The sequence below is a fragment of the Ostrea edulis genome, chromosome 5, assembly GCF_947568905.1.
Source record: "Ostrea edulis chromosome 5, xbOstEdul1.1, whole genome shotgun sequence".
Taxonomy (NCBI): domain Eukaryota; kingdom Metazoa; phylum Mollusca; class Bivalvia; order Ostreida; family Ostreidae; genus Ostrea; species Ostrea edulis.
In genome coordinates, this window is record NC_079168.1 from 82,177,573 (window position 1) to 82,205,023 (window position 27,451).

At 35.8% G+C, this 27,451-nt stretch overlaps 1 protein-coding gene across 9 annotated transcripts; it reads left to right on the plus strand.

Annotated features, from left to right (window-relative positions):
* The first annotated feature begins 26 nt into the window (after positions 1–26).
* On the plus strand, positions 27–26,508 carry LOC125649158 (striatin-3-like). 9 transcript variants are annotated; one of them, XM_048876414.2, is made up of 19 exons: positions 27–295; positions 7,962–8,065; positions 8,290–8,369; positions 9,518–9,593; positions 9,724–9,903; positions 11,530–11,646; positions 11,780–11,846; positions 12,241–12,343; positions 13,207–13,299; positions 14,450–14,617; positions 15,067–15,212; positions 17,387–17,445; positions 17,986–18,102; positions 18,230–18,399; positions 18,555–18,722; positions 19,194–19,334; positions 19,447–19,554; positions 22,137–22,223; positions 24,372–26,508. In XM_048876414.2, exons 1-19 carry the CDS (start codon positions 86–88, stop codon positions 24,539–24,541), a joined length of 2,364 nt encoding a protein of 787 aa, XP_048732371.1. In that variant the 5' UTR covers positions 27–85; the 3' UTR covers positions 24,542–26,508. The 9 variants fall into 9 exon arrangements, with proteins under 9 accessions (XP_048732371.1, XP_048732374.1, XP_048732375.1 ...); XM_048876413.2 differs by having other exon boundaries at positions 28–295; positions 12,241–12,379; XM_048876417.2 differs by lacking the exon at positions 14,450–14,617 and having other exon boundaries at positions 12,241–12,379.
* The last annotated feature ends 943 nt before the right edge of the window (positions 26,509–27,451 follow it).

Genomic DNA, 27,451 nt, shown 5'->3' on the forward strand with positions numbered 1-27,451 from the left:
CAAAAGAGGTCCGAACACAAAATATGACGTCAGTTCACAGCGCCATCTAAGCTAAATATACTGTAATGGCTTCCAAACTTAGAAAATGAATGACGGAGAGGGCCCTGGATCTCAGCACGCGGGACAGCTAGGCCCAGTTTCGGGGGCATTGGGGATGATGACAAAACAGCAAGCAGATGATGTGGGCCAACGCCCGCAATATTCAATGCCAGGAATATTGCATTTTCTACAAACTGAATGGGCTCGTTTTGAGATGGAACGATCACAATGGGAAGTGGAGCGTGCAGAACTTCAAGTAAATAGCTTAGACAGTTACTTGGACTATCATATGTTTTATGAAATCATACAAGGCAATATATATTAACTGGTTAACAGTGATTTGAAAGTAATATACGGAACAATGCAGCACATTATCGGTTAACGTCCGCCATTTTTAATTTCAATATGGCGGTTTCATTTTTGACATTTTTTCCCAACAAATAATGTAAAATGAGGTCAACATTAACACCTGTGTTAAAGAAAATAAAACTGCTGAATATATATATCATTAGCATCGTGATATGATAACAGTATTGACATAAGGTGACGATAATGAATGACAGGGCTTTGATGACTCACCTGAGGCTTACAGCCTCAGTAACAGTCATCTCACCAGCAAACACACATGCGTCTCCATCAGTCTTGTCTGGTGTTTGTATATTCCTGTTACAAAAAAGAAAGACAGGAGAAAAATAATGGAGACAAAGTCAAATATATAAGAATTATCACAGTAAATTATGGGAGCTGAATGTTGTGCATTGATAAGTTCTGAGAGCTTGATACACCCCCTTATTTGAGAACATCAAAATATATGCCCCTTATTTCCTTAATAAATTTAAAACAATAATGAGTTTTAAGCAAAGATACTACTGAAAAAAAAAGTTGTATAGTAGACTATGTCTCCCCTCTTCCAGGGGGAACTGTGTTGTGTTTGTAATTTGTCTTTCTGTCACAAAATCTTCAAATGCTTCTTCTACTGTATGGCTTATCGCATAGACTTGAAACTTTGTACAATGCTGCATTGCCATTTGCAGATGTGCATATTGTTGGGACATGATAATCCAATATTTTTCTAAAAATTATAGTGGATCTAACAGGAGAGGAGGATGTAAAATAGCTTGTGAACCCTTTTCCTCCAATATGCACTGTTTATGCAGAGTTTTTAAAGTTTTTATTTTTCTCTGTCAGTCATTTGGAATGACTACCATTTGCAGTTTGTTGGTCAGGATAAATTTTTCTGTCATTCCAAACATTTTCGAAAACAAACATGTACTGGTTACGGGTAGTGGTCATTGAATTTTTTTTAATACATTTCCTTCTCAAGTTCCATTTCTAAAGCAAAATTTCGAATTCTTAATGACTGTTTGGGATCTAACTTTATCTTTATATCTGGTTTTGTTGTGACGACAAATTTCATAGATACCACACTGGTAATTGTCCAATCATAATGAATTTTCATTCGCAATTTTTCTCATTTCCCTTATCCATCTTTCTTAATTTTGTACCACTGATTAGGAAATCTTGTGAGAAAATGATTGTTTACCTAGGAGCTTTTTGATGTTGGTAGATGAGGCTACTTTCAAAGGTTCACTTGGGCTGTCAACACACATGAAAAACATGTGGATTTGAGGATAGAGAGTTCTTGAAATTTCTTTTAAAGTGTCAGACAGTTTCAGGTTCTTTATGTACATAATTATATTGTGTGTTGTTGTTGGTTTTTCCGTAAAAATAAGAACCTTTTTTGCCATAACATGTTAATAAATTTTGTTATATAACAGTATATTATATGTGTGTGTGTTTGTATGTATACATATATGTTTGTGTTTTCTATATGTAGAAATTTATATGATAAATTTATATATATGTATATGTATGCCTATATACATCTAATCCAAGGGGCCCCTGGCACCCTAGGTAAAGATTATAAGGGGGTCTCTGCGGAGACTTTACCCCGAAATAGTAATGTATTTTGGAATTAAAGACTGATATATGTGAAAAAAAAAAAAAAAGTGTCAGACATTTGGTCTGACACTGTTAGAAATAGTGTCAGCCCAAACAAAATTTTGTCAGTCCAGAAAAAAATGCATTGCTTTTGAGGTATTTATAAATTTTACTTATAATCAACTACATGTGTAATTGTATTCAATTTCTATGTCAGCTATGCGTTCATGAATTCTCCTTTCATACCCTTTCTCATCTTCCTCACACTCTGAATCTTTCTCAATTCACCGAGTCATTTTCTTGCTCTATTTCTCTCTCATCCTCCATTTCTCTCTCACCCTCCATTTTCTCTCTATCCTGTCTATTCCTCTCATCTTCTCTTCAGTTGTTTAAATTATTCTTTCTCTCACTTTGGTCCGGGTGTAGTTGGTCTCGTGACTTTGAGCAGATGGTGTCACCTAGCAGTAGGTAAAACCGCATCAAACAAAAGCCATTGTCTCCCAGTTTGCCAGGCGGAGATACAATCGGTTTCTTTCTCCTTGTAGTTCCTCATAACAGATTCCTCATGTTTACGTTTCAAAGCCTTGCCAGATTTTGCATCGGTTTGAAAATTTATGGGCCACATGGCTGCCATTTTTCCCGATAAAAAAACGGACTTCGATCCCGATCTTTTATCAGCCATCAGGACCGACAATTAAGTAACTTGTGTCGGATATTTACTACTTTTATCGGATAATCCTACATTATTGACACTTTTCAAGAACTATGGGATAGTCTTGTTTGTGGGTAAAAAGAAATACATAAGAAAATGCCATGTAAAGTGTAGGTTTTTTCAGTATCAGCAGACAAGATAGGTAACGTAGAACATTTCTGACTTCCTAATTTGGCATCAAATTAACAAACTGATTTTGATGGATTTTCCCCTATAGAGTCATAAATAGTGACAATAATTACTGGTGTGCTACCTACAGGCCACATGTTGTTTATCATTTGTCTTGTTGGGCATTTGTGTGCATATGACCTTTAGAGAAGTGTTTAACAGATTACAAGTTAGTGGGTCTTAAAGAATCCGAACAAAATTTAGTCGGATATACAGTGTTTTTTAACTTTTTGAGTTGTAAGGGTCATTTCTTGTAAAGAAAAAGGTCATGATTACCAATCACAAGTTTGTTGTCACCTTTGATTGACTGCAATATTTCAACAATAATCAATATCCCTTTGATATTTTGAGGGATTATTATCTATAGTTCACACTTTAGCACCAAAAATGATTAAGGGCCCTTTTTGCTAGGAACAGCTCAAGTTTAATGATGTACACATTGTTCTGACCTATAGGGTCTAATATTTTCCTACAATTTTCAGTGGATCAAAGAGAGATGTTTTATAGCTTTTTCATGTACAAGGGTATGCTCACTAAATTTCCTACTGGTTCTTAAGCATAACAGTCAATACTTTTGGGACTTGCGGTCCCTTACAGTTGGGGAAATTAGCAACAAAACAAGAAAATTGGGGAAAATTTTTAATGATAATTTGTGATATTCATCAATCATACACGTGGAATGAAGATTCTTTAAGGTATAATTGATGTATAACAACCATGCTTCATGTCTAATAAATACTGGTACTGTGACAGTGTTCACTGTACTAAAACCACTATCAGGTTTTCATCACCGGAAGTAAAGTGTACACAATGTAAACATTGTGTTTAGATAGATAGGTCATACAAAGAATTCTCAGAATTTACTGGGACCGAATATTGGCCCCAAATCACCCCCCCCCCCCCCAAAAAAAAACCCCACTGAATTGACATTGGTCTCATTGATGCTGAATCTTTTTCCTCTATGCGCAAAGTGCAGTTCATGGTGTCTATGTTTTTGCTCATGCTTTCACTTCCATGCCATGCAGTATATTAATGGGAACTAAGGGGGTGTAAATTGGAGCACTTGCAAATTTTGGAGCTGGGGAACCATTTGTTTTAACAAAAACAGATTACAATTCAATTTTTTGTGTGCCTTTTTACATTTAGATAGTTAAAAAAATGTCTATAGCACAAGACAATGTAGACAAGAATTCACACTAGACTTAATCAGGTGACTATTAGACCACCGCTTTACTTTGTAAATCATGGAACATTAAATTAGTAATGTATGACAAAATCATAAAGAGGTGCATAGATTTCAAGTCTCTTGGAAGTCAGTACTGCACCAGTTTTTCTTCAACTTAAAAGACACGAGACAGTGCCATAAATACAGTTTTCCATAAAATTGTGTGCATGCAGGTTCTTGTACTGGATAGAACTAACATGCTGCTGAAATCTTTCAAAATGTGGAAATACTTCATACAAATGGGAGATTTACAATCCATAACAGGCCATTTCTTAATCATATTGATATCTGTAGTTTATTGCAGATAAATTATTGAATAGGAAGCAGCCTTAATATTATCATCAGACACTGAGTTATGTCTAATTTAATAGTCGGTGAAACCAAGGGGTTATTTGTTTCTATCACAACTCACTGAACTCAGTTTGGAACTTTTCCTGTCTTTTTTCCCCATCACATTTGATTTAGGAAGCTGAAATTTGGTGTATGTGATATTTACAAGTTTTAAGTTTTGTCACAGTTGACAGCTTTTAATGAGATTTATGGGACTTTGTGTCAAATAAATACTTTTCAGACTTCTCTCCTGTGTGCTTTACTTTAGGAGTCTGCTATTTGATATGTACAACTGTATCTGATGAGTAGATACAGATCAGGTTTCACTTCTATTTCTACAGTTGATTAATTCTAACAAAAAAATGTTATCACAGTTGACTGCGCTTCTTTAATTCTTGTTTATCAGACTTATTTTTATTTTAGGAAAGCAAAATTTGGTATGAGATTTGCTAATGTATGTTCTCAGATCAAGTTTATTCTTTTAAATAAGGTTTTTGACCAGTCAGGGTCATAATGCAAACAAGTAACTCAAATTATTTTGTGTCACAATGGGTTACCTCCCTTTGCTCTCAATTGTTCCTGTCCTTCAATATTACTTTTTCCATCATGCTTAATTTTGTGTCAACTCCCCTTTAGTGGTGTTCCAATCATCGATTTTAATCGAAAATCAATCGATTGTTTGACATTCTAAGCGCTCGATTATGAAAATTTTATTTCAATTAATTGGCTTTTAGATTTTGATTTCTCGATGACTAGTTCTTGAAGAAAACTTATATAATAACTACGTTTGCATGGTCGTGAAGATGTACTTTGGATTCAAACATATAATCCATCCAATAGAATCTTGATACTAGCAAAGCCATGAGTGAATTATGTAGATAAAATCGCTTTCAAAGGCCAGTGTTGCTATGCACGTGCATATTAATATATTTTCAATGGGTGACAATAGATTTGTTTTTATTTCTTTGTTGTTGATAAATGGGTGACAGTAGATTTGTTTTTATTTCTTTGTGTTGTTGATAAATGGGTGACAATAGATTTGTTTTTTAATGATTTTCTTAATTTTTCTCAAATCTTAGCCAAGAATAAAGTGTAAGCAGTTTTTGGTGACATTTTTTTCACCTTTCAAATTTTCTCGACCTCTACTTCGTTTTCAGGACCGACGTCTGATTTCAGGGACTCCGTGTTTGGTTTTTACCCGTAGTTCCTGGCAATATTATCATTCACATCACTTTGCAAAAATGTTGTTAACTTTCCCTGATTAGGAAATTTTATAAAATTAAAAATAAAAATCAGTGGACGGATTGTATGCGAGGACATTCTAGTTCCAAGTTTTGTTTACCTGCTGTAATGTCATAAGTATCATTTGGTTTCATTGGTTAATGCAATGCGAGTTGACCAATGAAATATCATAATTCTTAATTCGGAATATCTCGGTTGTGTAGTACATTCTGGAGCTTAGATTTTGTACTAATTACCTGGGGGAAAATGAAAACATTTTCATATAATTTTAAATTTTCATGCATCCACTGAGATGCAGTTATTGAAATAATGCGTCCTTAGCAAATTCAATACGTAATTTACACAGGACGCACGCCAAAATGAATCACTGTTTGTTGATATAAATTTCACCAAAAAATGTAAATGACAGCCCAATGTAACGAGTAAAATGCTACAAGTCTACATCTGGTACACATTTATTGGAGTCTAAATCCTGCATTTTCACTTACGTCATGGAATCCCAGAATGCAATATATATTGTATTGGTGGGAAATACAAAAGACTGAAGATTTTACACAAAATCAATGACCCCGCAAGATTGAAACTTCACAAAAATGCTTAAATTAATAGAAATATACATGTGTGTTTAAATAATTTATGTGTGTTGTTTTGCAAATAGTGTGTTTGCATTATACTCCTGACTATTGACATTTGAATGATTTTTGTGAGATTTATTGGACTTTTTGTTGGTTGTATTCTGCATTTCTGTGATAACTACGGAAACTAAAATTTGATATGTTCCTACCTAATGAGTAGATACATTCGAAGTTTCACTTTTGATTGATTGATTGAATATTGTTTAACATCCCTCTCGAGAATATATCACTCATATGGAGACATCACCACTGCCAGTGAAGGGCTGCAAAATTTTGCCCTATGCTTGGCGCTAATGGCAGGGAGGGATCTTTATTGTGCCACACCTGCTGTGACAAGGATCTCGACTTTTACGGTCACATCTGAAGGACCACCCCATTTAGTCGCCTTCTACAACTAGCAAGGGGTACCGAGGACCTATTTTAACCCGGATCCCCACGGGAATGTTTCACTTTTGTTATAATTGAAAAACTGTAAGACTTAATTTCATGTTTGACTGAACTCATTATATCTTTAATTCTTGTAATCTTCTACTTCTCTGTATTTTATTTTTTTTCGTTGTTGTGTTAGATCCATACAACTATAAAAAATATGACATGCATTTTATTGTCGTCTTCTCTTTTTGATATATACATAAACTGTTGACTATTTACACAGAATATTAGGCAAATCACTAAACTTGGGACTGTAGAATGCTTGTTGAATAATGACAGAGTAACTGAGGCGAGTAACCTCTTAGTAATTGATCAATTTGATAAGCATGTACTGTAAAACACTTACAGGATATTGACTGCTTGGCAATACTCATTCAACCTCAACACGGTTGACTGAAGTTCAACCCTTATTAGACAAGTTGGAAAAGAGGCAGGGCATGAATAGTATTTTGGAGAACTAGAGATATGTTTAGTAGGGGTGCAATGATACACTTGCCTTACAATACGTATCACGATTACAGGCCTGACGATACTATACATATGATACTTTTAAGATGCTATGAATAATACCAAATAAACAGTTCTACTGCTTTTCGTATCTTATTGTGACAATTGCATGTTTTTCTTTTAAAAGATCAAATTTACATTAACATGATCTACTGTTTTCTCCCATTGCACGGAATCCAAAATGCTCCCATATTGGAAATTTAGCATGATTGTAGTAGGGCTGCAATGGGTACCCGAAATAACCGAAAACTGTGGGTCGTATTGTTCAGGTTATATAGAATCATTATTAGAAATCTGTTTAAACAAAATGTTGTCAAAATCCTCAAAGGTGGCTGTATGTTGATCAATTGTTATGTTCAATGATGGCATTGTGGACAAAACTGTAAACATTGACAGTATGTAAGATCATGTCAAACGCATTTAATATATGCTACAGGATCAACATCGTCAATGTCAAAACAATATAAGCATGGATGGAAACGAGTAGAAGTGACAATACTGTTTCTAGTACCATGGATGTTGGTATAAACCACAGTCCACGTCCCCGAGTAATTATTGTAACAAAATACAATATTAAAGGTTTTTGATTTTAAGTGTTTATTAGATTTTTAAAATAGTTATAAAGTAAATAAAATTAGAACCGGCCCGATAAGGATCGTTATGGACATATTTTGTTCTCCATCACTAATTCTAGAGTCTGAGAGCATTATTTTCTTTATATGTATTGCAGGCAAGAATAGCTTTTCTACAAGGAGAGAGGAAGGGCCAGGAGAATCTGAAGCAGGACCTGGTCAGGAGGATCAAAATGCTGGAGTTTGCCCTCAAGCAAGAGAGGTTAGTGGAGGTGTATATGCTATTTATAAAGCACAATAAAGAGTTTTTGATATTCATAGTGCTGGATTTGTACTTGTAGGTAAAACACTCTAACAAGCCTTCCAGAAAGTTTTTAAAAATCACCAGGGACACAAAAAGAAATGATCTTCAAAATCATTGAATGCAAGTTTGTGGAAGTAATCTCACCACCAAGTATAATTGCCCTGATATATTTTTGTTTGCAGAGCCAAGTACCACAAGCTTAAATATGGAACAGAAATGAACCAAGAAGATCTCAAACCCCCATCTCTGGAAAAGAAAGATGGTATGTCAGTTTCATCATTTTCCAACTTGGATAATTTTGTTAGGACTTTAAAGGGAAAGGCAACCCAAATTTTTTTTTTACATTGATAAATGATAGGATTAATTATATGATAAGAATTTGTCATACTATTCTGTTGATATGGCCTAGATAAGCTACAGTACTAATTTGAAAACATTAAAATTTGAAATTCCCGTCATCTCTAGAGGCTGCCATGATGTGGAACTCTTTTATATTCAAGACCACACAAATCAATAATTTTGACGTCACACCATCTGTTCCGGTTTTGATGAGATTGTAAGATTATCAAAAATATGCATGTGGTAGATTTTACGTATAAATAGGTCGATGCCTTCCTGTCAAGCAGTTAATTACATTAATGAGAAGGGGGGATGTGGAAAAAATTTTGTTGAAATTCCTTACCCAATCATGTCATCTGAAAGAAAAGACTATGTAAGCTGTGGATCCATCATTTGCGTAATGACAAGTTGAGGTTTGAGACATTTGTATGAAGAAACATGTGCCGTCTGTCTGGTTTGCGACTAGAATGTCTTCTTTTCTAAATTTCTTCTTGTGAAAGAATGAGCTCAAATCTATACGGCTCCAAATTTAACTATTGTTTACAGTGCTGATGATGAAACAAACCGGAACCGACAGTGTGATGTCATAAATTAAACTTCATTGGCTGCTCTCTTAGCAGCGGGTAATTTGAAATATATGATAGATTAATATTGATTTAATCGTTAAGCAAGGATTTTTGTTGTTGAAGACTGTCATTTACGATATCAGTAAGTAATACTTTATTCATAAAAGCAACAATGTGGTTAAGGTTGCCTTTCCCTTTAAGATGAAATGACTTGATGTTTTATTATACACTAAAGAGTCTTCACTAGTTAAAAGTTTTTGATAGGTGACTGCAGTTTTGTGGTCAGTGATGCTAGTAATTAGCATGATATTAGTTGTCACTTAATTAGTGTGCTTCAGTAATTAATCAGATTTGGTAATTAATGAGACTTGGTAATTAATGTGACTTAGTAATTATTGTTATGGTAGATGTCGGTGTGCTTCAGTCATTAATGAGACTTGGTAATTAATTAGACTTGGTAATTAATGTGATGATAGGTGTCAGTAATTAGAGTGACTTTTTACAGAGGAAGGTATGGATGGGGAAGTAATGCCGTCCGCTAGCAATGTGTCATGGCGCCAAGGCAGACATTTGCTGAGACAGTGAGTATAGTGTGAATCGTGGGACAGACTCGGTCTGGATGGACAGATTTAATCATTACAGAACTTTTTCTTAGAGTTTTATTGCAATTTCTGAGGTGTTGATTGTTGAAAATGTGGGTATTCTGTTTAGATATCTTCAAGAGATCGGATACACAGATACCATTATCGACGTGAGGTCTGCTAGAGTGCGCTCCCTTCTGGGATTACAAGCACATGCTGCCGAGAGTGAAGCCGAGGGAGCTCAGCCAGCAATTGGTCAGATGAATGGAGAAGTGTCCAGTAAACGGGTCAATGACCAGAGCAAAGCTAGGTACTACATCTTCAGCCTTTAATAGCAGGACTAGTTTCACTGAATTACACTCAAGTTTTGTGTTAGGATAGAAATTATTTTGTAGAGTTGTAATGATAGCAGTTTGGGTTTGACCAAATCAAACTTGCAATAATTGGGAAGGATAGCGATTTTCATATGTTGTGGTGCACTGGCAAGTTTAGCCAAAATATTGCTAAATTCTTGCAGGCTTTTCTTCCATTTTCATACACATGTTCAGATTATTCTTGCATGAATTCTAGGGAGGATCAATATGCTGCAAAATTATTTTTTGATATGAGGGTAAAATGTCCCTGACTCAGGAATTATTGTTACATATGCCCTGCCAAAACAATAAAAGAAATGACCACTTACAATAACATATGTTTGGATAGTAAAAAAGCTCTATTGTTTTGCATGAGCAGATTATAATCCTATTAGGAACCTATTATTATCCATCCTATTGTATTTGGTGAAATTTAAGTTTTATAAATCTTTCTCTTTTTTTTCTTTCTAAATCTCCATAACAAGCATTGCAGACATTTAGATTGTATTAGTTCATTTTGATATACAAGTTCATACAACAGTTTTCTTTAAAAGCTATGATTTCTATACACTGTATGTGTGTGTTTTCATTTTATTATATTGATCCTTCATAAGTTATTCATTTTTCTACATTACAGTGTATCTCTGAACTCAGTGCTGTTCTTTTAACACAGAAATATTTATGGAAAGTTTTGATAATATAATGGTATCCTGGTATGTTCAAATGATCAAAGTTCGACCTCTGGTGCCTCTGTCCTGTATAATTGAAAACTTTGATTCTATTCTCACCTAATGTACATACAGTAAAACATGTTTATTGCACATTGCTGGGGACAAAATAAAATAAATTCATTATAAACATTATTCGTTACATCCAATAAGTTTAGGCCAAAAAAATTAATCAATAGTTTCTCGGGCCAGCCGCATCCGTTAATAAAGTGCCACATGGAATTTTTTTCCAATTATATTTGTGTAATTGAGGTAACTCTTTTATTATAGATAGTTTTGTAAAACTTTTAGAAGGTTTTAACAAGATATTTTTAAGTATCTTTTGATCAAATAATTATTGAATGCAAACTCAATTATGTGCAATTGGTTAAGAATAATAGAATACATTTAATAGTAAGTTATGCGTGAAGCTTATCTTTTATAAAAATAAAAATTCCATACATGTATTTCATTGCTTATTCTATATTCGAGAAAGAAAAGGTAACTCATTCTACAGTTAAAAAAGAAAGATAACTCATGCTACAGCCAAGCAAAAGAAAAAAACCCCAAAAATCAATACCTGTCTGCCTGATCAAAATTTAAAAAATTTGGCCTGAGAAACTTTTTATTAATTTATTTGGCCTTATAATATGATTTAAAACTATAAGAAATGAAAATCACTTTGCTGTAGGAGTGAGTGCGTTATAGGTGTGTTTGCTGTAACCGTAGTGTTTTACTGTACATAGTAATCAGATTTCATGAACTCAGCTGTTCTTTTCCAGTTTCTGATATACATGTATTTTGTATAATCATCTGTCTTTTAAGTAATGATCAGTTTCTATCTCTCTGTTATGCATGACTGACTTTCTCTGTCAGGGGGAAGAAAGTCCCGGCTTCTCTAGTGGACTCTGCCCTCCTGGACAGTGAGGCTTCTGTTTTGGCCACTCTTGACTTTCTGGGTCAAGATGGTATGGAAGATGACGATAATCTAAGGTATTTCTTCAAAGTCATAGATGGGATCTGTTTGAATTACATTTGAAGGTTGACATTGCGCTATTGATTAAGAGAGAGGAATTGTCGGACCTTCCGTGTGAATTCTGAATGTTTTCTTGTTTACATGTTTCAGTGATGAGGACGATGGCTTAGCTGCAGATGAGGAAAGTGAAGTGAAGCATGTAAAGAAAAGGCCAAAGGTAATTCAGTCTATCTTGTATTCAATCTATCTGACAAGTGCAATCTATCTGACACAATAGTTCTTCATTTTAACAATGTATTGGAATTATGCAGCTCATCTATTATATTATAAAAACCTGTTTGCAAAGATGTGTCCCTCTAATGTTAACAATCTCTCGTAAAGATATGCTCCTCTATTGTAAACATGTGTCCCTCTAGTGTAAACAATTTATTGTAAACATGTCCCTCTAATGTAAACAATCTATTGTAAACAGGTGTCCCTTTAATGTAAACAAACTATTGTAAACATGTGTTCTGCTAATGTTAACAATCTATAACAAAGGTACAGTTATATGTAATACTCTAGTAGCCTGCATTGATATTATTTATTTATGCATTACTTCATGGTTATAGATACAAAACGTGGACAACATTGCAATGATTGACGATGACACAGAGACAGAGGAAGCGCTGGCAGAGTTTGACTTCCTGGTGGAGGAGGCCGAGAACGGCGCTGGTGAGGCCCAGAGTCATGGCGATGGACCAGAGTGGGGTAACGTTCCCTGTCTGTCTCTGTTGGTGTTGAGTTTGCTATAATTTGATTATTTCTTTCTTTTCGTCACAGTGTGGGAGAACACACAAGTCTCCTAATGTGGCAGTGTTTTAGTGTGTAGTATTTAGTGGAGTGATGTCAATGTGTATTCTAGTTCTTTTCCTTTTTCTTTTCTATTGTTTTCTCAGTCAAAGTAATCAATTCACATTTGTTTTTTTTTTGTGGAAAATTCCTGATTATGTTCTCCTGGACGTCTGTAATGCTTTGACCATGCTGCAAATTCACTTGAGTTTGGAAGCTTAAGTACAGATATGAAGGGATTACTTTGTTGTTTGTGTTTGTGACCAGTCACCTTTTTTTGTTCACGTTTACCCTTCGAATCCTAACTTATCACATGACCTCTTCCTGTCATACTGAGGCTGAAAAGAAAGGTGGGGATCTAATGGGGGTGTAGGTATGGATGATCAGTAGTACATCTACATTCAATCACTGAAATACTAGGCATTAAGATGGCATATGACAGTACATTATATATTTGACTATCGATGTAGCGTGCTAAGTACAGGCACTTTTAGTGCATGACTAATGGTAGTACACAATGATGTACCTTATGTATATTTCACATTTGTTTGTACCATTATAGAAAGTAGATATCAGAGAGGTGATTACACAATATAAGTTTGTTTGTGTATGGTCTTGTTTTATTCACTGTTATTAGGCATGTAACCACACTAGGTAATTATCACCCCATATAGACATGTAGAATTCCAAACTCAAGTGACCAGCTGATTGACTCACTGATTGACATGGGTGTATGCTTTACACAGTGCAAAATGATAAGGATGAGTGGGACGTGGACCAGCGACTAATAGATAGACTAAAAGACCAGTATAAAAAGGAAAGAAAGGGACTGAAGTCAAGTAAGTCACGTTCTATCAAGTTCCCACGATTTGTCGGGGTAAAGCCAGAGTGTTGCCATGAATACACAATCTCGTATTGCCAATAATACGCAATCTCGTATTACTGTGAAAACACAATCTCGTATTACTGTGAAAACGCAATCTCATATTACTATGAAAACACAATCTCGTATTACTATGAAAACACAATCTCATATTACTATGAAAACACAATCTCGTATTACTATGAAAACACAATCTCATATTGCTATGAAAACACAATCTCGTATTACTATGAATACACACAATGTCATAAACACATAATCTTTTATTGGCAGTGCTCTGAGTACACCATCTCGGATACCATCAAAATACTTGTTTATTTGAAAAAAATAATTTGATTTCTTAATTTGTGTGATAATTCAATCAAATATTAGAAACACACATTGCCAATGATTTTAAATGATAAGTGCATGAGTGTTTTTTTTTCTCTCTCTCCATTGTGCACATTTTGCTAGGAAAGTACATACAGCCTTATTTGCATTAGGGCAGGATGTGTCTAGCTTAAAACTGCCATGTGAAAATTGGAAGGTCTCTGAGCACAATAGCAGAAAGAGAGGAGTTCTATATGTGTGGATATGAATGATGAAGCATGTAAACATTAAAGCTAGATGTTGTGATCCAAATTTACAATATTCACCTGTTTAGATGTATAGAAAGAAGTGCTTAATTCCTCCCTGCACGACAAAAAACCTGTTTGTTATTTATAACAAAAATATGTGTCAGTCCTGCATGATTGAATTAAATGTTGTATAAGCTGTGATTGGGCACTGACCAACACCCCTCCCCCTCTCATGAGAGCTCTGCCAGTGTACAATCAACACTGTTTAAATTCTCTATCCTTTGGTTTTAGGTAAATGTAGATAGTATGTTTGAAAGTAGTGATCACATCAATAATATACAGTGGAGAACACTTTATATATCATTAACCAGCAACCGTCCAACATTTTCATTATCAAATAATTTGGAAGAGTTAACTAGGCTTGATGAACATGTTAAATAGTGATGTGATGATATATTAGATTATGTAAAATTATCTTATTTCAAACAAAAATTGATGAAAATATAAGGGGAAATAATTGAGTTTACAAACGGTAATGTGTGCCTGCAGGACCCAAGCGATCAGCCTTACAACAAATGCTGGCCAATCTGGGATCGGACGATGACGTTTTCTCCTCCCAGTCTTCCTCCTATCAGAGTGGGGCTGCCTCCAGTCCGCAGAGGGGCAGTAACTCCTCTGGCTCGCCCGGATCGAGCGGGACTGATGTGGATGACATGGGTAGGCATGACAGGAGAGGTGGAGAGTGACTCCCCCTGAAACCCCCAAACATTACTAACTGTTCACTGCATTCAGTGTTTCTTAAACTGCGTTCATATCTAGACTTCATTTACTGCATTTGAAAAGTTGTAAATTTACCTGTATATATAAAGTTGAAATACTGCATCATTCTCTGCTTTAGATGTTGTGAAAGCATTATTTCCCTGTAATAAGGTTGCTATTCAAGTTTCAGTTCCTTTTCTGAAATTTGGTACACCTACATGTAATTTATGATTTGCTCATTTAACATTTGCTGTCAGTTTTGTGCTTAAATGCATTTTTGGTGTTTTAATGAAGCAGTATTGTATTGAATAATATTTAAGTATGTCTCAGCTTTGTCTGATCTGTATGTTTAACATGGAATATAGCTCGTTATATGTATTAGAAGTCTTGAGTGCCTTCCTGAACAGGTATCCAGGGAGGAACCTCCATCGCATTTCCTTCAGATTCTCGTAAACAGATGATTGGATCAGACCCTGATGATGAAAGTTTGGAAGATTTGGGTGAATTAGCCGACCTTACTGTCAATAATGAAGCAGATCAGAACAATTATGATGTGAGTAAACATTGATTAAGCATTAGTGATAGTAAACATTGATTAAGCATTAGTGATAGTAAATGTTTATTAAACATTAGTGATAGTAAACATTGATTAAGCATTAGTGATAGTAAACATTGATTAAACATTAGTGATAGTAAACATTGATTAAACATTAGTGATAGTGAACATTGATTAAACATTAGTGATAGTAAACATTGATTAAACATTAGTGATAGTAAACATTGATTAAGCATTAGTGATAGTAAACATTGATTAAACATTAGTGTTAGTAGACATTGTTTCCTAGTTGTGCACTTTTCTGTCTTCGAGATAAAGTATACATTTTCACAGATATTATGACAAAGGTTTTGCATTATTTACAAAATTGATTACATATGCAGTCAAAATTTTAAAGTTTGTTACCACAAGAATTTATTTTCTTTGTGATAGTTGATGTCGCGCGACTGTTATGTAGATTGTAAGAATAAACTTTAGTAGATTTTGTTGCATGCTCTCTTGCATTGCAGTAGTGGCCCTCATTGGTAAATAGAAAATTCATACCAAACTTGTCTCATAATTCCATAGCAGTATAATGTATTGTATAACGTTTAGTAATTAAAAGTACATGACATACAAACTGGTATCATGGCAATAATGATACATATATTACATATATGGTCTCTGTTTCTCAGCTCTTTGGGGTAAGTGCTAAAAGCATGATAACTTTTGATGACAGTTCTTCCTTCCTTCATCATAAAATGCATGGAACAGATCAGTGCAATCTCATCAAACATTGATTATCAGTCTATAATGACATACATAGATTATCAGTCTATCATGACTTAATAAACAATAGTCGTGGGCTGCCACCTGTAGGGGATTTTTAGATATGTGTTAAGCCCCACAACTCTGATTTTGAAACATAATTACAAAACCTTTGTCAGGAATAGAGAATTCCAGCATTTGTCTCAGATGGTTATCATGAAATATTTTCTGGCTTAAAGAGATGACCTATGACTTGCCATACCAGTATTAAGAGTGTGCTGCAGTTATCCATTTATGAAAATAAAGTTAAATTCTTTTGTATTTCTTTAAATGTAATTTGATATGCCAAAATGAATGTGCTGCAATTGTCCATTTATGACAATAAAGTTAAAGTCTTCTGTATTTCTTAAATGTAATTTGATAAACCAAAATTTGAAAGCAGAGAACTAAGAAAACTGAAGCAATAACATTAAAGAGATGTAAAACTTTAAAGATGTAGGTGAAAAATGTTAAAATGGATTACTTTCAACTTTTACCATTTAATTTTGTCTGGAATAGAAAAACAAATCATCTAGTTTTACTTATTTTACAAATAGTAAGTGCTTTTGATACAGTCCATCACGTAGAATCTTCAATGTTATTTTTGCTGTGGTTCACCAACCCTTTTGAGCATGACATTTACTGCTCGGCTGACTGACTGTACAAAGTCCTGTCAATTCTTCTCTTTGTGAAAGTTACTGAAGATGTACTATGTATAGAATAGAATCATTTCAGGATCACCTCGACCATTCTCAACCAGTGACATGCTGAATTTATTGGCTGACAAAATACTGGGAATCATTAGGGGGATTAATTTTGTGGGCATGTCTGTTTATGCCTTTTTAAAGTAAACACACAAGGCAAAATACATTGCTGAGTGAATTAAATGATGTGCCAGCATTGTAATGTTGACTGTAGTGAAATACAGCGAGTCACTGCTTCAAGGCAGCTGATCCTGGAATGATTCTACTCGTTTATGAATGCAGTTACACATACTATGCTATACAGTATACTTCTAAGCTGACGTGGACATCAAACGAGGGGAAATCGCACACACTTCATTGTCAAGTTGCATACAAGCTGTCTCTGGGGTCTTGAATTGAAGAATTGTTCTGTAAATTATGCAAGTTTATGGCATATTAAATTTGAGGGTTAGTCAATCCAAGGGTGAAATAAGAATTGGACCCCACAAAATGAGTAATTTTACAGTGCATGTATGATTATACACATGTAGTGAGTCAGCTGTATAAATGGAATGAGTCGGTTGTACAAATGTAATGAGTCAGTTTTACGTATGTAGGGAGTTGTATGTAAGTAATGAGCGAGTGGTGTACTTTTAATTAGTTGGTTGGACATATTTAATGACTTGGTTGTATTGGTTACAGATATCAACTCCCAAGGAGGTGTATAGGAAAACCTGGAATGCCAAGTACACTCTACGCAGGTAAATCCATTTTTACACATCTTTCTTGTGTTAATATGTCCATTTCTCCCTAGGTTCTGTATGTTAACACATTCATTTCTCCACATATTCCGTGTTAATGTGTCCATTTCTCCACATATTCCCTGTGTTAACACATCCATTTCTCCACATATTCAGTGTGTTAACACATCCATTTCTCCACATATTCCGAGTTAAAGTGTCCATTTCTCCACATATTCCCTGTGTTAACATGTCCATTTCTCCACATATTCTGTATGTTAACACATCCATTACTCCACATATTCCCTGTGTTAATGTGTCCATTTCTCCACATACTTGTGTGTTAATGTGTTCATTTCTTTATATATTCATGTATTGTTTTCTTAACTCCACATATTCCATGTGTTAATGTATGCATTTCTCCATGTTTTCTGTCTGTTATGGTTTCATCTCTCCACATCTCATCCGTGTGTTGCTGTGTCCATTTCTTCACACGTTGCGTCTTACTAAGTTCGTGGTTCTGCTTTTTTTGGCCATTAATTGGAATCCTGATTGTTTCAGTCACTTTGACGGGGTGCGAGCATTAGCCTTTCATCCTGTTGATCCAGTCCTGATCACAGCATCAGAAGATCACACACTAAAACTATGGAACCTTCAGAAAACAGTCCCTGCCAAAAAGTTAGTAGTACTACCTAGAACTCTTTAATGAGAGAGCTATTGTAGCTATTTTAAAACATTAAAATCTACAGCATGAGTAACACCTATGTGTAGTTTAGTCACAGTAATGATGACATTTTCATTTCAGAGCCACTTCACTAGATGTTGAACCCGTCTACACATTTCGTGCACACATAGGTCCGGTGTTATGTTTAGCTGTAACTTCGACAGGAGAACAGTGCTTCAGTGGAGGACAGGACTCTACAATCAGATGCTGGAATATACCCAGCTCAAACATAGACCCTTATGATTCTTTTGGTAAGAACTCTTTAACTCTTACCAAATGTCATATGAAAATTGCTTAAATTTTGATTTTGATTATCATCGAAAGTTTCATGAAGCTGCAAGTACAGAGTTTTTCAAACAAAGGCAACTCTACTCACTGGTTAGCGATGTGATCTTTATTTTTGCAGATCAGAATGTTTTAAATTGCACATTAGAAGGCCATACAAATGCAATCTGGGGATTGTCTGTACATAGTTCAAAGTTGCAGCTATTATCCTGTTCGGCTGACGGCACAGTCCGCCTCTGGAGTCCTGGGCAGAAACCACCTCTTCTACAGAGCTACACAGCAGAGGAAGGTATGTGACCCAAGTTTCATGAAGAGTTGTTTAAGTTTATAAGAACTTCTATTAAGATGCCTCATCATATGGCTTGCCAAATCAAATACTGCATTCCATTGTATGAAAAAGTTACGATTCAAATTAAAAACTTATGTTTGTGCACAGTCATTTTATGAATTGAAAATGGTGCACAGTCAGTTTCTTACAAAAGTTGCTTTTAGGATGGGAGTTTAGAACCAATTCATTTTCATCTTTGTTGTAATCTCTTTTGTAAAATACTGTACATGTAGTGCATAGTACCTAAGGTCGCCCAACTCATGTAACAAGGACAAAGGAGTTTGTGGTCTCAGACTTTCATTAGATCTAGAATACTGATACAGAATGCTCATCACATCCAGGAAAATTCACCAGATGATTTTTATATTGTGATTTGGTCGTGGGGAAAAGTCCTGATACACCTGAAATATTTTTTTTCTCTTCTGTAAACAGCTGACGGTGTACCGACATCGGTAGATTTTGTAAGATGTGATCCTAGCCAAATGGTGGCCTCTTACAGTTCATCCAATACTTACATTTATGATATAGAGACAGCCAAGCAGGTGCTCTGCATCGACACAAAATCAGCCACAGGTACGTTACTGACGGCGAGGCTATGCAAGAAGTTTTATTTAAATGTATGATAGATAATAGCGACAGTATAAATGATACTAGCCTTAAATCATCAAATGTTGGATGTTTTCAGAAGATGGAGGTAACAACCAGATCAACTGTGTGGTTAATCATCCCACCCTCCCCATTACAATCACTGCACACGAAGACCGCAACATTAGGTTTTTTGACAACATCACAGGTGAGTTTCTGCATTATACTTCATATTACAGGTGATTCAGATTTTAATGACAGCAACTTAGAAACAAACCTTTGTCTGTAGTCAGCTATATATTGCTGTAATCCAGCTAGGGTTTTAACAGAGGTCAGTAGTGCACTATCTATTTAGTGACTGAGGTGTGGTACTGAAGCAACGTTGGCTGATTGGAGGGGGGAGGGGTGTCCAGGAACCTCCCTGGGAATGTTTGAAAATCTATTATCATTGTTTTGATCACAGTTGGTCAGCTGTACCATGCCATAGACTAGTTTGGGTCAGGAACTAGGTTATTCAAAAAGACAAAAAAATCAGAAACTTCATTCTTATGCAACTGTTTTGTAATCTGCATTTTGATTGGCTATTGCACTGAGATTAAAGGTAGTTAAACTAGCATTAACGAGATGGAAAGCTTTCGATTGTGACATGATACAATGACTCAAAGCAAAACATTAAGCATGAGCATTTTGTAAAATATTTCATGTTTTACCAACTCCAGTAAAACTTGGTTTGTAACTTTTAAATCAGCATTAACGGTTGCAAAAAACAAATGAGAAGGTAGTTATTCCTTATAGATGCCAAAAAACCAGTTTGAAAAGTTACAATTGATTAATTCATGGTAACTCCTATTTTGGTAAAGTGAAAAAGTCAATTTGTACATCAAAACTCTATTTTACAGGTATTAAAAATCAGTTTTAATATCAGGTGAAATCACCAGCTGTCTGCACATTTTGAGAATGCTGCAAATACATGTGTCACTTTTTATGTAGTCTATCAAAAAACGATGCAAAGTTAAACCTTTCAGCTTGAACTAAGTAATTACATGTGCTTGTAAAAATGAATTTCGTAATTATGTGTTTATACAAATGAACTTAGTAATTGCATGTGTTTGTACAAATGAACATGGTGATTACGAGGGCGAGTCAATAAGTAACCAGCCTATCCCATTTCCAATTGACTGAGACGGTCATGATTTTCATGCCTTGTTTCACTGTATACATGTTTTATACCTGGGTACAAAATTGCGCGTATATCGAGTCATTCTTTAATAAGATATTGAATGTCAAACATGGCTAGTGATGCAAAGGCATGCTTTTCATCGAAAGTTGAGTACCATTCTATAATTCGGTACTTGTATTTAAAAGGTTAAACAGGCCAGGAAATACACGGTGAGTTAGCTGATGTTTATGTGTCTTCTGCATCTTATGCTCAGGTTAAATTCTGGGTAGGGGAATTCAAACGTGGTAGAACGTCTTTCGAAGATGAAGCCAGGTCTGGACGCCCACTGGATGCCACCGATGAAGAAATGTGTAAGAAAGTTCAGGATCTGGTATACTTTGATAGGCGAATTCAGATGGAAGAAATAGCATAGGCATTAGGCAATTCACATGGTAGCATTTCAACAATCTTGCATGATCGTTTAGGTATGTGCAAGCTAACAGCCCGTTGGATCCCCAAATCCCTTAGCAATGAGCAAATAGCAACCAGAGCATCAGTATGCAGCGCCTTGTTGAAGCGTTTTAGGTCAAAAGATTTTCTTTTGCGTCTGGTGACTGTTGATAAGACTTGGGTTCTATGAGCCAGAGAATAAAGCTCAAAGTCATCAGTGGGTAGGGCCGGGGTCCCCGAGGCCAAAGAAGTTTAAGACCCAACCATCTGCTGGCAAGGTGATGGCCACAGTATTTTGGGATGCAAAAGGTGTTATTATGTTGCACTTTTTACCCAAGAGAAGTATAATAACTGGAGTGTACTATGCAAACTTGCTAGACCAGCTGAGAACCACCATCAGTGAAAAACGCTGAGGTAAACTCTCTAAAGGAGTTTTGCTGCAACAGGACAACGCGAGAGTACACACTTGCAAAGTTGCAATGGATGCTGTAGAGCGAAACAGGTATAAATTACAACCATATCCTGCCTATTCGCCTGACCTAGCTCCTAGCAACTTCTTCCTATTTTCAAACTTGAAAACGGATATTCGTGGATGTCATTTCCGGTCTGATGAAGAAGTCGTGATGGCAGGTGTTCTGGGCTGATGGCAGGTGTTCTGGGCTGATGGCAGGCGTTCTGAGCTGATGGCAGGCGTTCTGGGCTGACGGCAGGTGTTCTGGGCTTATGGCACTTGAACAGCGTTGGTCTAAGTGCATCACACTAGAGGGCAATTACATTGAGAGAAAAAAAAGAGGTGGATCTCAACCAGAAATAAGGCTGGTTACTTACTGACTTGCCCTCGTACATGTGTTTGTAAAAATTAACGTAATTTAGTTATTACACGTGTTTGTACAAATGAATTTGATAATTACATGTGTTTATATTTAAATGAACTTTAAACTTTAATTCAACTTTAATTACATGTGTTTGTACAAATGGACTTAGTAATTATATGTGTTTCTATAAATGAACTTAGTAATTATATGTGTTTCTATAAATGGACTTAGTAATTATATGTGTTTCTACAAATGGACTTAGTAATTATATGTGTTTCTATAAATGGACTTGGTAATTATATGTGTTTCTACAAATGGACTTTAAAATAATAATAACATGTACATGTGTTTCTACGTGTGTTACAGGAAAACTGATCCACTCCATGGTGGCCCATCTGAATGCAGTGTCTAGTTTAGCTGTGGATCCCAATGGTCTATACTTATTATCAGGAAGTAAGTATGCATATACAACTACATTTTACTGTATCTGTGTGTGATATTTGTCAAACGACGGTAAAACATTTTATTGTGAAATGCCAGACATCCCATTTTGCTAAGCAAGGGGTGTGATTTGTTACATCAGATGTATTATTTGTTGTTTTTATTCGCCCGTCATTAGACGGAACGTAATATGTTGTGGCACTGTCCAAGCGTCTGGCCGGCTGTCTGTCCATTCGGGGTCATGTTTTCCACACTTTTTATACGCCCGTCGAAGACGGGACGTATTATGGTATGGCGTCGTCCGTCTGTCTGTCTGGACCTTGTGGGCAGGATACAGACTGAACCATAAGCCCTAGGACTTTACAACTTGGTACATTTGATCACCATGATGAGAGGAAGATGCCCATTGTTTTTCAAGGTCAGAAGTCAAAGGTCAAGGTCGTAGTATCACTTATTAGGAAAACCTTGTGGGCAGGATACAAACCGAACCGTTAGCATATTTATGAAATAGCGCATTCTAAGGCTATCCCTCTTTATATCTCGATATCCATTTCTACAAGCATAATAATGAATTAGCTCACAGAGGACAGTGCTAATTTCACTAAAATATGAATCCCACTAAAATATGTTTTCCTTGAGCAAAATCTACGGGCGTATTATGCCACGTTGGCGTTGCTCTTGTTTCTGCAATGGAAGCATGTACAACTTTGAAATTTGGTCACAATATCTCCCTCAAGAATTGTAAGAGTGAGTTTGCATTTCAGCTGGATTGGTCCATCCTTAACTTACTTAAGGGCAATAAGTAGGTCAAACAGATTTCCGGACTTTTTTTAGTTACAGATACAGGTATTACCCTGAAATTTACACATACCGGGGTAAGCTTCCTTTCAGAGGAATACAAGTTGAGTTTGCATTTCAGCTAAATTTGTCCGTCTGTCTGTGACCTACATTAGGACTAAAAGTAGGTCAAACAGTTTTGCGGGCATTTTTTCATATTGGATACAGATATTGCCATGAAATTTAGTCAAAGGTTTCCTCTTTGAGGAATACAAGTCCAGTTTGCATATTAGCTAGATTGGTCCATCTTTGACATACTTTTCAGCTAAAAATAGGTCAAACAGTTTTCCGGGCTTTTTATTTTTCATCACGGATTCGGATATTGCCCTGATATTTTGTCATAGGTTTCCTCTCCAAGAAATACAAATTCAGTTTGCATTTCACTGGATTGGTCCATCCTTGACCTACTTTTTGGAAAACAAAAGTCAAACAGTTTTCCGGGCTTTTTTTTTCTGTATGGATACAGATATTACCCTGATATTAAGTCAAAGGTTTCCTCTCCGAGGAATGCAAGTTCAGTTTGCATTTCAGCTGGAATGGTCCATCCTTGACCTACTTTTGGACTAAAAATAGGTCAGACAGTTTTCTGGGCTTTTTTTCATTATGGATACAGATATTGCCCTGATATTTAGTCAAAGGCTTCCTCTCTAAGGAAGACAAGTGCAGTTATATTTCAGCTGGATTGGTCCCTCCTATGACTTACAGTACTTTAGGGGTAGAAGTAGGTCAAACAGTTTTCCAGATTTTTTTTATGGTATGGTCACAGGTATTGCTCTGAAATTTAAGTCACAACTTCCCTTTCAGAGAAATACATAATCAGTTCACATTTCAAACATTTCAACTTAATTGGCGCACCATGACCTACTTTAGGGGTGGTTTCCAGGACTTTTTATCATCATAGATAAATATTGCACCGACATTTTGTCACAACTTCACTCTCAGAGAAATACATAATCAGTTCACATGTCAGATGGATTGGTGCACCATGACCCGCTTTTTAAGGCTTTTCTATTCAGAGTGTGTGTTGTATCAATTCAGAGTGCACAATATGCTTCCAGGTTGAATTTCACTGTCAGACGGGCGTTTATTGTACCGTTTGCGGTACTCTTGTTATTTCTGTGGGGAATGAAAATCTTTTTGATGTAAGTGATGAGGGTGTTTGCTATAACTATGTCTGACTGTAATAATTACAGGTAACACTAGCATATGTGTAGTTGTTTGCAAAAAAAAGAACTCCCTTGTAACCAAGTAATGAAAGTTTGTGCACACTATACAGTAATTATATAAAGATCATTTGAAAATGACATTTGTTTTCGCCTTCAGGTCATGATTGTTCAATAAGACTTTGGAACTTAGAGAGTAAAACTTGTGTACAAGAAATCACCGCCCACAGAAAGAAATTTGAAGAGTCCATTCATGACGTGGCATTTCATCCTTCCAAACCATATATAGCCAGCGCAGGAGCTGACGCCCTGGCCAAGGTGTTTGTATGACAGAGGAGCGAATTAGAGACCTGATACGTATAGGAACTCAATAAATCATCGGTCATCCCAAGTGCTGGCCATTAGAGCTCCACTTAAAAACAATCAAAGCTATCCAACTGTACACAAAGAGGCCAGAAATCTCTCACTTCAGAGCAATCATGTTCCTTTGTTAACTAACACAAATCAATTCCGCCAAAGTGAAGTGTGAAGAAAGGTGTGATATTAATGCTTTAAACGGTCAGTGCCTCGGGCCGGTATGGTATTGAGCAGTGGTCAGTGCCTCAGACTGGTGTGGTGACCAGCAACGGTCAGTGGCTCGGGCCAGTGTGGTGATCAGCTTGGAGTGATATCTGTGGAAGCTTATATGAAACATAATTTTGTTTTAGCCTGAATCTATATACAAGACGAGAGATGCAGAGATATGTACTTCTCGTTATTGATAACTTTGTATCTCTCATGTAAAACAACATACTCTTGTGAAAAATGTATTTTCTTATTGCAGTTATTGCATGCTCTAGACAACTATGTTTATAATCAAGTTCTTTAACTTTGGTACAAATGCATTTGAAGATTATCTTTGCAACTAAGATTTTTCTCGGGGAAAGTTTTTGTACTCAGTTCATTCTCATTACACATGGCTTACAGCATCAATTCATTGCAAGTTTATCAGCTGTTTATGTCGCAGTTTCTTATCATTGTGATATTTTGTTTCTGCAGATAAGATTTTTATATCAACTATCTAATATGTAAATTTAAATATGTATTTATTATGAAATTATTTATAAACAAGAACAATAATTATGTATGAAGTGGATTTTATTTGAAGGAGATGCGAGTGTGCGAGCGTGTGTGTGTTTATTTTGTGGTCAAATCACTGTAATTTGTAACATCTTTGTCGGTCTACCTCTTGATGGTGCATGCAGATGTGTAGGTAGAGATAATACAAATTGGCTTCGGTGAGGTGAGCCTGGTTACGACTTCGTTTTATTTTATTGTCTGCGCAGACGAGAGTCGGGCAGTGTATCACACACATTGATGCCAGTATTAATATACTGAAGATTGTATCAGATACCAAATTTTTAATACATGGACATGGAAAATGTATCGTGGAGACTTTAATATGTGTCCGAGATGTGATTTCAGGACCAGAATTTTATAGCAGTAAAAATTGACCTGCAGCTTGGTCGTAGGAAACCAAATCGTGGACTGATACACTGTATAATTCAGCGTACATTTATGCCAAAACTAGCAAGTGACAAACGTATAAAGCAATACACATTACAGGTATATGCAAGGAAAATGGAATTTTCATAACACCTTTATAAAGCAGTAGTGCTATGTAGAAGAATTATACACATAAAGGGATAAAAACGTTCAGCTGGACTTTTGTGTGTTAGTGAAGTAATTCGTGTTCTCCACTCAGCAATAACATGCCAGCCAATCTTCTGAACAGGGAAAAAGAACAAAGAGTTATATTTAGCAGTTTGTGAGTGAGCGTGTCCCTGGTGCTGACATTTGTATATAGTCCCCTCACTGTATGAAAGTCCTGTAGTTTTGATCAGGTTGTATGAATTGTTTTATTGTGTGTGACTTGTCAATCAGAAATATACAACAATGTACTGTGCTTGAGTACCTTTAAGGGAATATACATAGTCTAGTGTAGTCATTAACAAATCTAAACTTCTCTCCTCTTTCTTGTAGTCTTTCCAAATTAAAAGGCAGAAAATGTTAGATCAGTGACTGTTTTGGGGGTGGGGGGTGGGGGTATCTTTTCAGATCAGGAACTTGTTTAAGGGAAGTATCTACTTTGACTGATCCTAACAGGGGTTGTCTCTTCAATGTCTGTCCCATGATATGTATCTTTTTCTTGCTTTGATGAATTTTCTGTTCAGGAAAAGAAAATTACTGACAATTTAATGATTTTATGATACAGTCATTTCTGTATACATTGGCTAATAAACACATTTCTACAAATACTGGGGATTGTTTTTATTGATGATTATGGTTTCCAGTGTGAAATTCTAGAGAATTTGAGATGTTTCATGAACATGGATTGCTTAATTTGCCCAAAACAAGAATTAGTAGTTTTTGAGTACTTTTTAAGAATGTTTGTAAAACTTAAACCTCTCTTGTAGTCCCACCCAGAATCCAGGGTTTGTATTACAAACCAACCTCGGTATAGTAAAAGCTTGTATTTTCGCCTGATGATTTTCAAAGATGGGTTACTTTCTTGAGATGGAAATCCACAGAAGGACACAAATATCAAAATTAAAATGCATCCTAGTTGTAACAAGGAAGTTTTCACCTATTCTATTGATGTGCTTAATTAAAAAGAATATTGAAGAATACCTATATAAAATCATGCATTTATTGTGTCGCCTGCGTTACACGCAGTGGCGACATATAGGGATCACTATCCGTCGTCCTGCGTCGTCGTCTGGCGTAGTCGTCACAAAAAATTTCTGTCACAGTTTTCTCAAGAACCACACGGGGCAACTCCCTGATATTTGGCACAGAGCATCAGTGTGGCCAACTGTATTGTGTAAGACATTTTCGAATCTGTCGCTTATCAACTTCCTGTTTGCCGGGACTTAGAATTTTTTACAGCAAAAAAATTTCTGTCACACTTTTCTCAAGAACCGCATGGAGCAACTCCATGATATTTGGCACAGAGCATCAGTGTGGCCAACTGTATTGTGCAAGACATTTTCGAATCTGTCGCTTATCAACTTCCTGTTTGCCGGGACTTAGAATTTTTTACAACAAAAAAATTTTTTGCTGAAGATTTTATTTTATGATTAACTGAAGGACAGTATTTTTATGTACAAAAGGACAGTATTTGTAATTCCCATACTGAAGGACAGTATATGTGATTTCAGAACAACACTAATTATGATTTTTCTTGAGAAACAGTAAATT

Bases quoted from the DNA above. Each gene is read 5' to 3' on its own strand.
- LOC125649158 (XM_048876413.2), top strand. From the start codon at position 86: ATGAATGACGGAGAGGGCCCTGGATCTCAGCACGCGGGACAGCTAGGC. The intron at 296-7,961 runs GTAAATAGCTTA...TATGTATTGCAG, and splicing joins TGGAGCGTGCAGAACTTCAA to GCAAGAATAGCTTTTCTACA. The intron at 8,370-9,517 runs GTATGTCAGTTT...GACTTTTTACAG, and splicing joins ATCTCTGGAAAAGAAAGATG to AGGAAGGTATGGATGGGGAA.